The following is a 17283-nucleotide window of genomic DNA, read 5'->3' on the forward strand; positions in this document are numbered from 1 at the left end:
TGCCCAAGTGTGGCACCTGAAGTGTGCGAGCCCAAACAGATGTGCTCTCAAACACACAAATAGGTTTTGAAGACTTAGTAGGAAAAGAATGTAAAATATCCCATTCCTAATTTTTAGTGATTACATATCGAAATGGCTCTATTTTGGATACACTGGGTTAAATACAATAGACGATTAAGATGAATTAATTACCTTGTAGTGTGGCTACAAGGAAACCTAAACTTACACTGAGATGTGTATTCTGTTTCTACTGGACAGTGCTGGCAAGTCCTGAATGTCAAAAAACATTACTCTTTACAAGATTTCAATTCCCCGGAGGGTGCTGTGGGGATGGGTCATTGACCTGGAAAACTGGACCTATGAACAGCTTTCTACCTGATGTGTCCTCCCTACTGGAAAAGCTCCAATGCCTTGGTGGTCCTGCCTATCCATTTTTTTTTTTTAAGATTTTATTTATTTATTCATGAGACACACACACAAGGAGAGAGACAGGCAGAGGGAGAAGCAGGCTCCACGCAGGGAGCCCGATGTGGCACTCGATCCCAGGACTCCAGGATCACGCCCTGAGCCGAAGGCAGACACAACCACTGAGCCACTCAGGTGTGCTGTGCCTATCCATTTAACGCCCACCCACTGGGCTTGGCTTGCGGAGCACAGTGGCCCCTCTCTGTCCCAACCTGAAAGGAAGCTTTTGCGTTCTACTTCTATTTTGCAAAGGAAACAGAACCAGAGAGGCACAAACACGCATAGATAAACAAAAAGCTTAGCATTTCCATGACTCCTATCTGCTGAGTCCTCATCCATAATATGCCTCAAAGATGGGTCTCTACTCTAGTGGAAGTTCTGAAATAGTTCTCAAGTGTTAAAGCTTTTCTGGGAGGTGGGGAAGGAAGGGAGAATGATGGCTATTTGCAGAGCACTGAACCATGTGTTTTGCATTCTGTGTTTATTAGCAGCCTATTACTGCTATAACAAATTGCCACAAACTTAGTGCCTAAAAACAATACAAGTTTTTATCATCTTACAGTTTCGAAGGTCAGACAGGTCTTCTTGAACTAAAATCGAGGTGCCAGCAATACTGCATTTCTTTCCAGAGGCTCTACAGACAACTCCACTCCTTGCCTTCTCCAGGACGCCCATATTCCTTGGCGAGGGGCCCCTGCTTCCACCTCAAAGCCAGTCACAGCCAGCAGTCCCCCAGCAGACCATCCCTCTGATCTCCTCCGTTGCCCCCCTCCTCCTACATTTCAAAGGCCCTGGGAATACACTGGGCCCACCTGGCAAAGCCAGGATAATCAGCCTATTTTAAGGTCAGCTGATTAGTATTTTCTTACCAAGTGTGATAAAGTACTCACAGGTTCCAGGAATTAGGATGTGGACATCTTTGAGGGGTAGCCTACCACAGTGTTTCTCTATACCTTAAAACAGCTATAGGGGGCGGGTGGAATGAATCTCTATTTTTACAGATGAGGAAACAGATTCAGGAGTTAAGCAACTTGCCCAGGGGCAAAGGCTAATAGCACTCAGGTCCACCTGCCTATAAGCCCGTCGCATGATATTCCATCATTTTTCTCTCTCTTTAAGATTTTATTTATAGGAAACTTGGGTGGCTCAGTGGTTGAGGCTCAGGGCATGATCCTGGAGTCCTGGGATCGAGTCCCGCATCAGTCTCCCCACAGGGAGCCTGCTTCTCTCTCTGCCTCTGTGTGTCTCTCATGAATAAATAAAATCTAAAAAAAAAAAAAAAAAGATTTACTTATTAGACAAAGAGTAAGCTCGAGAGCACATGCTCACAAGCAGTGGGAGTGGCAGAGGTAGAGGGAGTGGCAGAGGGAGGAGAAGCAAACTCCCCATCACGGAACTGGATGTGGGGCTCGATCCCAGGACCCTGAGATCGTGACCTGAGTTGAAGGTAGATGCTTAACTGACTGAGCCACCTAGGTGCCCTTATAGCTTTTTTTTTTTTTTTTTTTAACAGGCTAGTTTCAGGTTCAAAATGCAGATATACTGGATTCTCTAACATTCTGTATTCAGAATGTTACAACAACGAAAAGCCAATACTATTGTGTCATCTCCATTTTGAAAAGGGGTTTTATCACCAAAAGGGTTAAAGTTGTGGTAAAGAATAGACTGACTTTCTGGACACTCTCTCTGGAATGATACACACACACCATGTAACAATCACAAGTACCAGCTACACAAAGGAAGGATGCCTGCTCTTCCTTAACACTCCTGACTGGGGTGGGGAAAGCACCTTTGCAAAATGGGGTATGGTCTGTCAAGAAAACTAATATGGAAGCATTTTTCCTGCTCCTGATCCAGGGGCCCAAGAAGAAAGGCAAGGCTGATGACAAATTCTAAGCAAGTCAAAATGCTTCCCTGCAACACAGGGCACTGTGGGCAACATGAAGACAGAAGCAGTATATTCCAAAGGGAAGGTGAATCTATGAACTGGATGTGCTATTCTGTCCACAAGGAGACTTGTAAGTAGCAACCTCAGCTCTCTGGCTCCTTTCCACCAACAGGGCCTTGCTGGCAGCTCACTAGATATTTCTGGGAGCGAGCTAATTAAATATTAACCATGCACAAAATCTTTATCCTCCATCCCTCAATAAGTCACTCTGAAGACAAGCAAACCTAGATGCTAAACCCAAACTGCCATGTATCTGGGAAAAAAAGGGGGTCAGCAAAAGGTAAATCCTATGAGATTCACCCATTACACAGTTATTCATTATTAAGTATCCCTCTCAGTCTCTAAGAAAAACCCTAGAAACTAGAAAAACAAACAAACAAACCCATAAAACAAAAAACACCTGCTTGTTTACCAAACCAACCACTAAAACGTGTGGATCTATATCAGAGATTCTTTCTCTTTGATGTTAAAGGAGATTGTCCTTGATTTATAATAAAGAGTAAGCTTAGTGAAGCTGGCCTTTTAATTCCATCTATGTAACAATCAGGCCTCCTTATACCTCCTCAAAAGCACAGGGGGAAAAAAATAAAAAAATCAGTGAATAAACATCCAGATTCTCTCTGCCCATTAAATTTTCTTCTCCATTCTTGCATAAATTCCTGCCACAATTATTTATGTATTACTGACTTTAAATTAAATACCACATTTGTTTTTACGATGGGTTATCCGGGCTGAAAATAGGCCAGATGATGAGGATCCCCAGGATAAATTAATAATTTTCAGGTAGGCTGGTTCCAGCACTTGGTTTTCATAAAGCCTTGGTGCCCCCAAATCTCATTATCCCTTTCATTGTTAATCATAAGCACAACGGTTAGAGGGTCCCTCTGAGTTTTCCTTGATTCAAAATGAAAGCTTTGTAGTAGACTGCACGTAGGTAACTTGATTTGAAAGCAACCGCGGAAGTCCTTGCTGTAGGCAGGGACAGGTGGGAAGAACTTGCTACAGCAGCCACAGAGGTCACCACGCCGCTTGCCACACCGCTTCAGACAGGGCAGGAGGGGGCCCTTCCACTTCCTTTATTTCTACAGTAAAATTTTTCTGCTATTTCAGTCTTGGTTGACTTATTTTGGGCAATAAACAAATGCGCTCTTCCCTCCCCCCAGGCCTAAGAACACCTCCGTCTGTGAAGATAAAAAGGAACAGAACCCAGCAGCGCGGCGGCGGCGGCCTTGTGGTCTCAGCAGCAGCAGCGGCGCCCACACCCGCAGCGTGGCCTTCCTTCAGGCGCGTGGGAAGTGCAGGAAGGAGCCCCGGGAAGTTTCTGCCTGTCGGGCGCCCGTGTTTAATAAGGGGGTGTGAACCCGTCCCTACGTGGGCCGGCGCTCAGGCAAACAAGTCTGGCTACATACGTGAAACTTTTCGCTCGGCGTCTAAGAAGATACGGTGCGGCCCTGGAAACCAGCTCAGGCGGAGAGGAAGCTGCGAGTTTCCTTCAAGGAAACGCTCTGCTTCCCCGAGGTGGGGGCACTTCACACGGCCTGCGCGGCGGCGGCGGCGGCGGCGGCGGCGGGAGGGGCGGCCGGCCAGCTCCCAGCAATCGGGCAGGCCCCGCCGGGGGCGCACCTAGGCCCGGGCGCACCTGGCCCAGCCCCCACCTGGCTCGCCGACGCGTCCGCCCCGCCCCGCCCCGCCCCGCACCCGGGGCTCCCGGCCGCCCCGGCCCCCTCCCCCTGGGCCGCCCGGCCGCCTCGCCGCCTCGCCCCCTCGCCCCCGCACCCTGGCCGCCTCGGTCCCCAGCGGCCTCTCTCCGCCCCATCCCCGGCGCGCTTCCGGTTCACCTGCGCGCGGGCGGCCGGGGGGGGGGGGCGGAGGCCCGGGCGCAAGGTGGCCGGGGGCGTCCCGAGCCCGGGAGCTGCGGGGGCGCGTGCGAGGGGACCGGGGAGAGGGCGCCCCCCGCCCGCCCCCCGCCCGCCCGCGGCCCTGCCGCTCGCCTGGGTCTTGTCGAACTGTTCGCGCTCGGCCTCCAGGCTGTGGCCCGGCCTGCGGCTCAGCACCCGCGCCGGGACGCTCTTGATGCTATTCATCCTGCTGCCGCCGCCGCCGCCGCCGCCGCCCGCGGTCCCGGCCCGGCCCCGGCTCTGAGCGTCTGAGCGCGTCACGGCAGCCCGCCCCAGCCTAGGCACCGCGAGGCCGCCTTAGGGCGCCCAGCCGGCCCGCCCCGCCCCGCCCCCGCCCCCGCCCGCGGGGAGCCCGGGCCTCCCCTCGCCCGCCCCGGCCCCGCCCCCGCCCCGCCCCCGCGGGGCGGAGCCCCGGCCGAGGCCCCCTGCCCCTCCACACCTCTGCCCACGTTCTCCTCCCCGGATTCACTAGGTCCTGTCTCCACCAGAGAAGGATCTCGCTAACTGCAGAAAACTTGGCCTTATTGAATCTGACCAATGGAAGCACAACTAGACATCTTTTTCCCTTCTCAATCTTATATTAATGTATGTGTGAAAAGGCATACAAGTAAGCCGTCCCCTTTGTGCATCTCTAACGTAACAGCAGGTATCATCGTCGCGGGCCGCGGGATGAATCCTCAGAGGCTGCAGGCCTGGGACAACCTGCAGACAGATCTGAACACAACACAGTGCTGTGTGCACAGAGTGCACAGTGCACATCTTTTCAAAGTGCATCGGAAAGATGCCACAGGAGGAGGTCGTGTGAGACTTTACAAAACACTGTTCTTGATTTGCTTTTTAAATTATCCAAGGCTGAAGTAAAAAAAAAAAAAAAAAAGTGTATCTATATATACCTCACAGTTCTCCCAAGTGTATGCTATCAAATGGTTAGTTTCTACTATCCCGTTTTCCTCTCAGAATGTAGGTATGAGATCACCCAGTACAGGTACTAAGGACTCCCCTTTAAGAGTGAGTGATGCCTACGTAACCCTGAAGGTGGTCTCCCTCTCCAAAACTTCATAGATTAATCTCTGCTTGCCCCAAAACTGACACTGGATACTTGAAAACTGTATTTGACAAGGCTCTCTTCTGACTCCACCAAAAATAAACTAACCATGCTTTATCTAATTCTAATCCCTGAAAAGTGTCTTTACCAGAAAAACAATAGCTAATATTTATTGATGGCTTATTATTTGCCAGGAACTGAGCTAAATCCTTCACATGTACTGTTTCATCTTTAATCCCCAGCACCCTGGTCAACAGCTGTGTCCAAATAAAGACCACAGTAAAGGGGCTTGCTGGCTCCAGACCAGCTGTTTCTCAGACTCCTTTTTCCACATGAACAAAAGCAAGTTATCCTGTGAACTTTATATGTAACACAGCATCTTCTTTCAAAACAGGCAACAACTCCTCTAGGTCTAGAACATCTGCCACAGTGACTTCATATCAGCAATCAACTACCTCTCTTTTTAATAACAGTTTATTACTGGGATCCAAGAGCACTTTACTAAAATATCTCTAATGAATTATAATTTATCTGCTTGTATGTAAGCTTTTGAGCTCCTGCAGGGCAAGAAGCACCCCATCTTACTCCATTTTATAATCTCGGTGTCTAGCAGGATGCCTGGCACATTAGCAATGTTCAATAAATGTGTGTGAAATGCAGGGTTGAAAGAGTAAAGAATCCCCCATAGCAGGGATACTTGGGTGGCTTAGTGGTTGAGTGTCTGCCTTCGGCTCAGGGCGTGATTCCAGGGTCCTGGGATGGAGTCCCGGATCGGACTCCCTGCAGGGAGCCTGCTTCTCCCTCTGCCTATATCTCTACCTCTGTCTCTCATGAATTAAAAAAATAATAATAACCCCCCATAATTTGGTACACTTCAACATATGGCTTAGTTTTATAAGATAAGCAGCCTAGGACACAATGTTTCCCCCTCTGAATTTGCTAGGGTTCATCTCTGGTAATGCTGTTAGGCAAGAGACCTGGTTCTAGTACTGGTTCCATCACTGGTTGGCTGAGATTCTCCATATCATCAAAATCAGGGCACCATTTTGGTGTACTTCCAGAACGGTTTCATGCTTCCCACAGGCTATTAGAAAGGCAAAGAATTTGGGTTATGAATGCCTCATTTTAAGGAAAACCCAAGAAAGCTGAACAGCAGCGTTTATATCATTAGGCTTACTGAAATGATGGGGCTGCAGTCCCCACACTGCCTCACTGGTACATGTGTGTATGATCTGGTCCCAACCTCCCTGTCCAGCTTCATCTTGTGCCATCCTAGTCCATCAGGTCTGAAAATGCATCATGCTCCTTTCCACCTCAGGGCCTTTGCGCCTGCTGTTACCATTGTCAGGAATGCTCTTCCTCTTCCTGTTCGCTGGGTTAGCATCTATTTATCTTTCAGCTTCCCTGAAGCCTCCGCCCTTGACCTATGCCCCTGATGTATGTTGTCACAGTAGCTCCAAGCTTTATTTCAGAGCACTTACCAGTTTTTCATGATCTATTTGTGATTATTTAATTAAGGTCTGTCTCCACTGTAAACAAGGATTCAGTCTGCTTTGCTTACTGTTGTGTCTCTGATGGCCAGCAAGTAGTACTTACTGTGTGTTCAAATTATTTTTTTTGTTGTTGTTGTTAGATGTCCTAAGTGTGTATTTGGCTGAGAACCCAGAAATCATCCTTGATAGGACTGATTAATGTGCCCTCCCCTCATTTGATAAACTCCTCTCAAAGATCACTACCTACCTTGTCTGCTGTGGTCCTGATTAATTCATCTGGTTTCCTAGTTTGAACCAACCTTACCCCACTGAGCCTCTCAATACCATGCTTTCCTACTACAGCTTTTTAGGTAAAACTGTTTGTTGTTAATGTTTACATATTATCTTGACTTAGAATTTCTTTCTTTGGGGGTATTTTCTTTAGAAAACCTGTTCACAAATTCTAAAAGTACCCTTACAACACCAGTCTCTTTTGATGGCTGAGATAATTTCTGGCAGGCAAATTACAGCACCATTTAGCTGCCTCCTAAGATGGAAGAGTATGGAAGAGTATTGATGACAAAATATAAATGCTTAGTTTTTATCTCGCAACTCTTTTAAACAGACCGAGGCTGACTCTCCCTACCAGAAACTGCTCACATATTTAATAACTTAGGCTGAGAGAGATAAATTGGTATTAATATAAAGATTTCCCATTTTTTAGTTGTATGTGCTATAATTCACAACAACGTGATAGAGTAAGATAGATACTGCAGATACTATAATCCTATGAGCTCAAATATATTTAGCCACAAAATAACTTTTGACTTTCTTCATCCTTTAGTTCCCTGAAATTTTCCTACTTATTAGCGTCTCATCAGTGTTCTCCTTCTCTCTTCACTGGGCAAGCTGACAGGTAGCCACAAACCTAGCATAAAGAGAAGGGAGAAATTTTCATATTTTGTTTCTCAGACTGGAAATCAGCCTCTCCAGAGACATTTTAGGCTTCCAACAGTTCAGAATCAACTGTACCTTTTTCAGACTTCCTCTGCACAAACCAGCCATGCCTGAGGGAGAAAGCAAGCATTTATAAAGAACACAGCCAAACCTCACCCAATTTCTCTTTTCAGCACCCTAATTAAAAAGGCTAAATGGGGTGGCTCCTCCACTCTCATGAAAATCATCTCTGAAGTAGTAGCACTGAAACCTTTCAACAAAGGGGCATTTATACAGCACAATAGAACCTTGATATCTGCAATGCTTAAAAAAAATACATTCCCATTCCCAAGGAAATTAACTTGCCAGGTTCAGTTTCAAGCAACTAACCTTCCTTTTTTTTTTACTCCTTTATGATAAAAAGAAATCCAAGAAAATTATTTTTCTTTATTATTAAAAATATTTTTTATTGACTGAAGCTGATCAATTTTCTTAGAAGGGACAGAAATGCACATAGTATATTCTTTAAAAAAATTAAATTACAAGTTAAAAGGTAAGTGTTTTAGTCTTTAATGATAAAAAAAAAATGCATACAAAACTTGCAAGTTTTTGTTTGTGTAAGTAGATGGGACCTATTACAGACCCAGACGAGATGGGGCTCTGTTCAGCTTTGGGACAGAAGGACCTCAACTGTCAGTAACAGAGGAGATACTTTCCAGTTAAAAATATTTTGTATCCTATCATTTTATGTCTCTTTTACATAGCAAAGTCCAGAGCTAAAGCCACAAAAGAAGAGAATACCACGTCTCATATATTCGCAGGTGACTCTAATAAGCTGTTGGTTATAATTTAAAGCACAGTTTTTTTAAAAAAAAATCATAGTTAAAATAGCATTTTGTATGCAGGGGTTCTCTATTTGATGTTCACATTTTTAAAGAGCTTCTCTAGTACTTAACTGTAGTCTACATCTTTACAGAGAAGTCCTTTTCTCTCTAGCATAATTATTCCAAGTTTGTATATAGATAAATACACAGTAAGGTCTAATTTCTTACACATAAAAAAATATATCTTCAACATGAAAATGGTCAACTTGAAAACAAACAAAATATAGATGCTGAAAAATTAACTTTCAGTTTCTGCTTCCCTTGGGTATTCAATGTTGCTTACAAAGGATTACAATCCCCTTCTTGTTTTCAAGGTTAGGTATTAGGTATTGATGTCCACTTCCTGCCTTCCGAAGATGAGAAATTGGCTTCTGCAAGAAGGAAAGAAACACAGAGTTAATAAAAATCGAGTCGAGAGCATTGGGTACTGTATTCTAAGTTCCAGTCTCTAAAAAATTAACTATACGTCTTGATTTTTATCTTCCTAAGGTCACGCAAAATACCATAAATCTGAAAATTTCTCAGCAGAGAAAGAACAAGGGAGAGAAAGAGGGCTACCTACACTCACTGCTTTCACAGAGTTCTTGACGTGCTCTCTTTTACCATGAAAGCATCTGAAGTGAGTATACTTTTTAACTTACCAAACTGGATTCTGAAGAAACTTTGTATTTGAAATGCAGGTTTGATAGAAGGAAACACAAATCAAGAAAATACTTACTACATCAATGAATCTTTTTTTTTTTTTAAAGATTTTATTTTTAAGTAATGTCCACACCCCACATAGGGCTCGAACTTACAACCCTGAGATCAAGAGTCACATGTTCCGTGAACTGAACCAGCCAGGCACCCCACTCAATGAACATTTTTATAAAACCTGAAACCCCAGAAAAGACTTCTTTCCAAAAAGACATCCAAATGAAATGCTGATTTTTTTTTTTTTTTTTTTTTTTAAAGAAAGAGGCAGCAGGAAAGGGCAGAGGGAGAGGAACAGAGAATCTTAAGCAGGCTCCATGTCTAGCATGGAGCCTGATGCCAGGCTCAATCTCATGACCCTGAGATCATGACCTAAGCCGAAATCAAGAGTTGGATGCTTAACCAACTGAGCTACCCAGGTGCTCCTAAAATGTTAATTTAGATTCTGACTTTGAAAACTGTCTGTATTCACTTCCTTGTGTTTAAAATTCTAGGTACTGAGAACAAAACTCTTTGATCTTCATTTCTCATACAAACAATTGACTTTTACTGATTAAATTTAGAAGGTATGTATGAATAGGTCAAACAAGGATTATAGGTCAAACAAATGCATGGCCTTGACTCTATTATCAATGTTCCCAAGTTACTTATTAAATATCAAATGAGCTATAAGAGGAGATAAACAAAGGTGACTTACCTATGACCACAATGAATAGTGAAGTTGACTTTTGTTTTCTTCAATTACTAATAAAAGTATTTCTTTGAGCTGACTCTTCTGAGACTTCTAAATTCTACAAAACAACTTCAAAATTAGTACCCAGGAGAGAAAAACTGGACAATACTTAAGACAATACACACATATAGGGGCGCCTGCTTTCGGTTCAGGTCATGATCCCAGAGTCCTGGGATTGAGCTCCCTGCTAAGTGGGGAGTCTGCTTGTCCGTCTCCCCCTGCCCCTCCACTCCCTACTCGTTCTCACTCTCTTTTTTTTTCTTTTCTTTTTTTTAAATTTTTATTTATTTATGATAGTCACAGAGAGAGAGAGAGAGAGGCAGAGACACAGGCAGAGGGAGAAGCAGGCTCCATGCACCGGGAGCCCGATGTGGGATTCGATCCAGGGTCTCCAGGATCGCGCCCTGGGCCAAAGGCAGGCGCTAAACTGCTGCGCCACCCAGGGATCCCTCGTTCTCACTCTCTAATAAATAAATAAAATCTAAAAAAAAAAAAACCCAAAAAACAAACACACACAAATATAGCAGAAATGCCCTTAAAATACCTTACAGAATTAATGAAATATAATGAAGTAATTTCATACAACTAACATCCTTCCAGCAAAGAGGTACTGATTTCCTATTCATGTGTGCAGCCCTTTTCCTGTCTCTAACTGCCTAGTAGGAAGGCTTTGTTTGCTTTACAATGTGTGTTATTCCTTAAACAATGGCAATAAACTAATGCCCAAATATAACTGGCTCTTTATCACAGCCTTAACATGGACTGTGTTGAGCCCTTAATGAGACAGTGGTCCTCAATAAGAGTGAACAACTCTTAAGTGCCACTGTTAAATTAGAAGTACCTACTGAGGACTTGGTTAGCATTGTCAGGTGTTTGGGGAAGATATTTTTAAAAAGAAGAAGAAGAAAAAAAAGGACAGAGGAGGATGATACCTGGAAAGACACTGGTAGACTTAGGTGGTAAACTTTAGCTTGCAGGATAAGCCACCTCCTCAGCATCTTCCTCCTCCCTTTGGGACCTACATTTGAGCTAGTGAGGGTTATTCTCTGGGCTTTCATTCATGCTGCTTCCTCTCTGCTCAAACAGCCTTCTCATGAATTTTATAATCTGATGTATTTTATTAATTTAAAAACATGATTCTAATGGGAGAAGATAGTTGTGAAAGACCTAGAGGATAAAGGGCTAGTATCCAGAATCTATAAAGAACTCATCAAAACTGACACCCCAAAAATAATCCACTTAAGACCTGGGCAGAATACATGAACAGATATTTCTCCGAAGATGATATCCAGATGGCTAACAGACACATGTAAAAATGCTCAGCATCACTCATCAGCAGGGAAATACAAACCAAAACCACAATGAGATACCACCTCACCCCCTGCTAGAATGGTTAAAATTAACTCAGGAAACAACAGGTGTTGGTGAGGATGTAGAGAAAGGAGAACACTTTTGTACTGTTGGTGGGAATGCAAACTGGTGTAGCCACTCTGGAAAACAGTATGGAGGTTCCTCAAAAAGTGAAAAATAGAGCTACCCTATGACCCACCAATTGTACTACTAGGTATTTATGCAAAGGATACAAAAATGCTGATTCAGGGCAGCCCAGGTGGCTCAGCGGTTTAGCACTGCCTTCAGCCCAGGGTGTGGTCCTGGAGATCGAGTCCCACGTTGTGCTCCCTGCTTGGAGCCTGCTTCTCCCTCTGCCTGTGTCTCTGCCTCTCTCTCTCTCTCTCTGCGTCTCTCATGAATAAATAAATAAAATCTTTAAAAAATGCTGATTCAAAGGGGTACATATACCCCGATGTTTATAGCAACAATGTCCATAATAGCTAAACTATGGAAAAAGCCTGGGTGTCCATCCACAGATGTATAAAGATGTGGTATATATACACAATGGAATATTACTCAGCCATCAAAAAGAATGAAATCTTGCCATTTGCAACAATGTGGATGGAGCTAGAGGGCATTATGCTAAGTGAAAGAAGTTAGAGAAAGACAAATACCATAGGATTTCACTCCTATGTGGAATTTAACAAAACTGATGAACATAGAGGAAGGCGAGAAAAATAAGATAAAAACAGAGAGGAAGGCAAACCATAAGAGGTTGTTAACTATAGAGCACAAACTGAGGGTTGCTGGAGGGGAGGAGGGTGGGATTAGGATGTGCTAAATGGGTGACGGGTATTAAGGAGGGCACCTGTTGGGATGAGCACTGGGTGTTGCATGTAAGTGAAGAATCACTCAATTCCACTCCTGAAACCAATACTATACATACATTAACTTGAACTTAAAAAAAAAAAATAAAGAATACATATCAAAACGAAGATTATTCAAAGAGGATCTGTAGGCTTTACCAGTCTGCCACAAAAAAAGGTTAAGAATCCTGGTGGACAACACCAACAGTCTCAAACTAGCGATGATGTGCAGTCCCATGTACTTGTCAAACAGTCCAAATTCAGATTCCAGGTGAATCCCTCCCCATCCCCACCCAAGTAAGTAGAAAGCCTGCTGCAGGGTAAGGTGATATGGTCAGCTGTGCTGCATTTTACTCTTTCCTTTTTTCTCTCTTTTTTAAATTATTGGGGCTATTTTTTTAATAGTTAAAACACTGACATTAAATAGTATATATTCTTATTCCCATCCCCTTTTTGTATATGTGATCAATACCATAGGAACCTTTCAGCATCTTGCTTCTATTCACTTAATAACATATCCCAGAAGTATTTCCACTCTAAGACTTTCCTCATTATGTTTTATGGCTAAGTAATATTCCACCCGGTGGACATACCATTGCTACTCCCTCAGTTCCTTCTTGCTGGACACTTGGATTGTTTCCAAATTTTTGCTATTTTGAAGCAGCGCTGCAACAAAAAACTTGTACATGTGCCACTTTATACACATGTGGATGTAGTCATAGGAGAGATTCCCAGAGCAACACTACTGTATCAAAGGATCAGTTCTGCAATTTTTAGGAAACAGTGCCAAGTTCCCTGCCAGAAAGTTTGAATCACTCTGTGCTCCCCCAACGAAGTCTAAGTGTGCATTTCAGAAAAAGGCTTTGAAATAAGACCCTTGTTCTCAGCGCCAGATGGCAAAAATGGTGAAACAGGCCACGCAGAACTTTATCCCGCTTATTTGTTTTTTTCTCTAACTAGCTATACCCCATTCACAGGACCAGAGGGAGGGAGTCATTAAGTATGTTGCCAAGTAGATTTCTGTTGTTGTTTTTTTAAAGATTTTTTTTTATTTGAGAGAGAGAGAGCCAGAGCGCACAAGCAGGGGGAGGCGCCGAAGGAGAGGGAGAAGCAGACTAGCCACTGAGCAGGGAGCCTGACACCCAGGATCCCAGGACCCCAGGATCATGATCTGAGCTGAAGGCAGACAGATGCTTAATGGACGGAGCCAGCCAGGTGCCCCTAGATTTCTGTTAATTGAATTGTTTTTGCAACATTTCCAGAATTAATTAATAATCTTCTGGAAAATTTATTACATCCGAAGCCAGTATTTTTTTTTCCAACTAATTCCAAATGATTATCTAGTTCCAGCTGTGGCACATTAAGTACGAGATTTAATCACTTTTCCTCACCCATGAGATGTAAGGTTGAGATTACGTACCTCTTCTGGGTCTTTCTAGCTCAAAAATTCTCTGAAACCAAGTTTTTGCCAACTTCAAGAGCTTTAGCAGTTTTTCAGTCTATAGCTGAGGTTACTGTTTTGTCTTTTTCCTGTTTTTTTTTTTTTCCTATCAGGTCTATTCCAGGTATTTACTGACAATCTCTGTAGCAGGTACTGCATGTGCTACAACCAGGAATGCCAAGATGAGTAAGGGGGGTTACTGAAGATGCTCATGGGGACAGGAAGAAATGCACGCAGTCTGCTATCATGCATGTAGTCTGCTTACATGTTCACAGACACACATAGCTGTGCCATGAGGACAGAAGTGAAGGAGCTATTGATTCTATCTTAGATAGGAACTTAACATACAATCCTCCAGAAGAGATTAAGAGCCTGAGGCCATGAGAATGAGTAGGGGTCTATCAGGTAGATCATACACAAAGATAGTTCTGCGGGATCCCTGGGTGGCACAGCGGTTTAGTGCCTGCCTTTGGCCCAGGGCGCGATCCTGGAGACCCGGGATTGAATCCCACGTCAGGCTCCCGGTGCATGGAGCCTGCTTCTCCCTCTGCCTATGTCTCTGCCTCTCTCTCTCTCTCTGTGTGACTATCATAAATAAATAAAAATTTTTTAAAAAATAAGAAAAAAGATAGTTCTGCTATTTTTTTTTTAAAGATTTTATTTATTTATTCATGAGAGACACAGAGAGAGAGGCAGAGACACAGGCAGAGGGAGAAGCAGGCTCCATGCAGGGAGCCCGATGTGGGACTCGATCCGGGGTCTCCAGGGTCACACCCCAGGCTGCAGGCAGCACTAAACCAATGCGCCACCAGGGCTCCCCAATAGTTCTATTAACACTTGTTTTGAGAATGTGAATTTGTTCGGACACAGCAGACATATTAGGGAGCAATTTGGGCATAATGTGGTTTGTGTTTACTTATGTACAACTTTGTCCATGAGAAACACTAGCTAAGTTGTACCCAGCTGGACTGAGCCATGGCATGTAGGAATACATACACATGTGCCCCTCAAACATCTGCTGGCCCCTGCAGCTTCCCAGGTGTGTTATAAGCCACACCTAACCACATCTTCTGCTATGCTTTCCCATCCGATTACCTTCCTGCCACTTCCTAGTGGATCACAAACTGTCACCTACCTACCTCCCTGACACCCAATTCTACATGCAAACTTCAAGTCTTTTTCAAGATGAAGTGCTATATTTATTGCAGTAGTTAGGTATTTCTTAACCACCTAACAGGTATAAAAACTGACCATTTTGATTACATTCCTATCCTTAAAAAAAGAAAAATTTATCACGGACAAAGTGTTTGAGTGTTATGTTCCTAATCTCATTTTTCCTGTAAGCTGTGTATTTCTATTGTCTGCACATTTTGCACTGTGCAGCCATTTTTAGGAATCCATAAGTTGTATTACAGATGAAGTAATATGGTTATCAAAATATTAAACAAGGTTATGATATAATAATATACACTGTTTTTAAGTTTTATTCAAGTAATCTCTATACCCCACGAGGGGTTCAAACTCACTGCCCCATGATCAAGGCTGCAAACTCCACTGACTAATCCAACCAGGTGCCCCCTTACACTTTTTTTTTTTTAATTTTATTTATTTATTTGAGAGAGAGCAAGAATATGAAGCAGGGAGGGGGCAGAGGGAGAGGAAGAAGCAGACTCCCCACTGAGCAGGGAGGGCAAAGCAAAACAGGACTCAATCCCAGGACCCTGGGATTATGACCTGAGCTGAGGGCAGTCAGATGCTTAACCAATGAGCCACCAAGGTGCCTTTGTACTCTTCATTATTAAAGCATTAAATAATAAGACCTAGCAGCAAGTCTACTATTTTGTAATTTTGAGGTAGTGCTAAGTTATAAAGGATATTTCAAGATATGTGCAATAACTATCATGTGATATGAAACCATCTGTACTCTCTATTAGGAACAAAGTCATGGGTGTTACATACTATTATGGCTTGTTTCCTATATTCATAATTAAAGGAAGTGGTAAATTTCAATTAGAGATTAGATTAAAATAAGCTTATGTGTTATTTCTATTACTATCAAAATTTATGGATCCCTTGAATTCTATTCAACAAAGTCTGATTAAAAATCTCTGCCCATGAATGCCCGGGTGGCTCAGGGGTTGAGCGTCTGCCTTTGGCACAGGTCATGATCCCAGGGTCCTGGGACTGAGTCCCACATCAGGTTCCCCACAGGGAGCCTGCTTCTCTCTCTGCCTATGTCTCTGCCTCTCTCTGTCTCTCATGAATAAATAAAATCTTAAAAAAAAAATCTCTGCCCAACAAATCCATAGAGAAAAACAGTAGATTAATAGTCACCGGGAGCTAGGGAGAGGGAATGGCGAGTGACTGCTAATAGGTACAGAGGTTTCTTTTTTTTTTTTTTTTTTTTAATTTTTATTTATTTATGATAGGCACACACAGAGAGAGAGGAGAGAGGCAGAGACACAGGCAGAGGGAGAAGCAGGCTCCACGCACCGGGAGCCTGACGTGGGATTCGATCCCGGGTCTCCAGGATCGCGCCCTGGGCCAAAGGCAGGCGCTAAACCGCTGCAGCCACCCAGGGATCCCGGTACAGAGGTTTCTTTTGGAATGATGAAAATGTTCTAAAATTGGATTGTTGTGATGGTTGCACAACTTTGTAAATATACTAAAACCACTGGATTGTGCATTTCACATGGAAGAACATTCACATGGTGTATGTATATTATATCTCAATAAAGCTGTTTACAAAAAAATGTTACAAACACTTAAAAACACTTTCTGCCCCAAAGTAAATAAAGTACTTCACTAATGCTTCAAAGAGTTTGTTGAGGAAAAAAAAAAAAAACAAAAAAAAACTTCCCAGAAAACACTACACAGTCCATCAGGGTTTCCACTTTGAAAAGCTTATATGGCATACATGGTATATAAACTATTAAAAATCACTATTTCTGGAGCCCATTATTCTTGAAGGTAATCTTTGAAACCACCTATTGAAGCTCATGGCAATGAGCGTGCTGATTCTAAAATGGTTAATGTTCTTGGGACACCTGCCTGCTTCAGTCAGTAGAGTGTGGGACTCTTGATCTCTGGAGTTGTGAGTTTGAGCCCCAAGTTGAGTGCAGAGATTACTTAAAAATAAAATCTTTTTTTTTTTTTAAGATTTTATTTACTTATTCATGAAACACACACACAGAGAGAGAGAGAGAGAGAGAGAGAGGCAGAGACACAGGCAGAGGGAGAAGCAGGCTCCATGCAGGGAGCCCGATGTGGGACTCGATCCCGGGTCTCCAGGATCACACCCTGGGCTGAAGGCGGCACTAAACTGCTGAGCCACCCGGGCTGCCCAAAAATAAAATCCTTTAAAAAGGGGCACCTGGGATCCCTGGGTGGCGCAGCAGTTTAGCGCCTGTCTTTGGCCCAGGGTGCGATCCTGGAGACCCGGGATCAAATCCCACATCGGGCTCCCGGTGCATGGAGCCTGCTTCTCCCTCTGCCTGTGTCTCTGCCTCTCTCTCTCTCTCTCTCTCTGTGACTATCATAAATAAATAAAAATTTTAAAAAATTTATAAA

General features: G+C 43.6%; 2 protein-coding genes across 15 annotated transcripts in view; both read right to left on the bottom strand.

The window, feature by feature from the left end:
• Positions 1–4594, bottom strand: part of HIP1R (huntingtin interacting protein 1 related) — a 28587-nt gene extending 23993 nt beyond the window's left edge. The window contains exon 1 of the mRNA XM_035706427.2: positions 4405–4594. Coding sequence (XP_035562320.2) covers positions 4405–4497 — 93 coding nt within the window. The 5' untranslated portion in view covers positions 4498–4594. The remainder of the gene's footprint in view (positions 1–4404) is intronic.
• Positions 4595–8201: 3607 nt separating this feature from the next.
• CCDC62 (coiled-coil domain containing 62) overlaps positions 8202–17283 on the bottom strand; it is a 41047-nt gene continuing 31965 nt past the window's right edge. For 11 of the 14 annotated variants that reach the window (XM_025473752.3, XM_049101574.1, XM_025473758.3 and 8 more), the window contains one exon: positions 8202–9019. In XM_025473752.3, the coding sequence (XP_025329537.1) occupies positions 8918–9019 (102 nt within the window). In that variant the 3' untranslated portion in view covers positions 8202–8917. Of the gene's footprint in view, positions 9020–10038; positions 10133–17283 lie in introns of those variants that run through there. The other 3 variants (XM_025473755.3, XM_025473756.3, XR_007406092.1) reach the window with 3 other exon arrangements.

This window comes from Canis lupus, chromosome 26, assembly GCF_003254725.2.
Source record: "Canis lupus dingo isolate Sandy chromosome 26, ASM325472v2, whole genome shotgun sequence".
Lineage (NCBI taxonomy): Eukaryota > Metazoa > Chordata > Mammalia > Carnivora > Canidae > Canis > Canis lupus.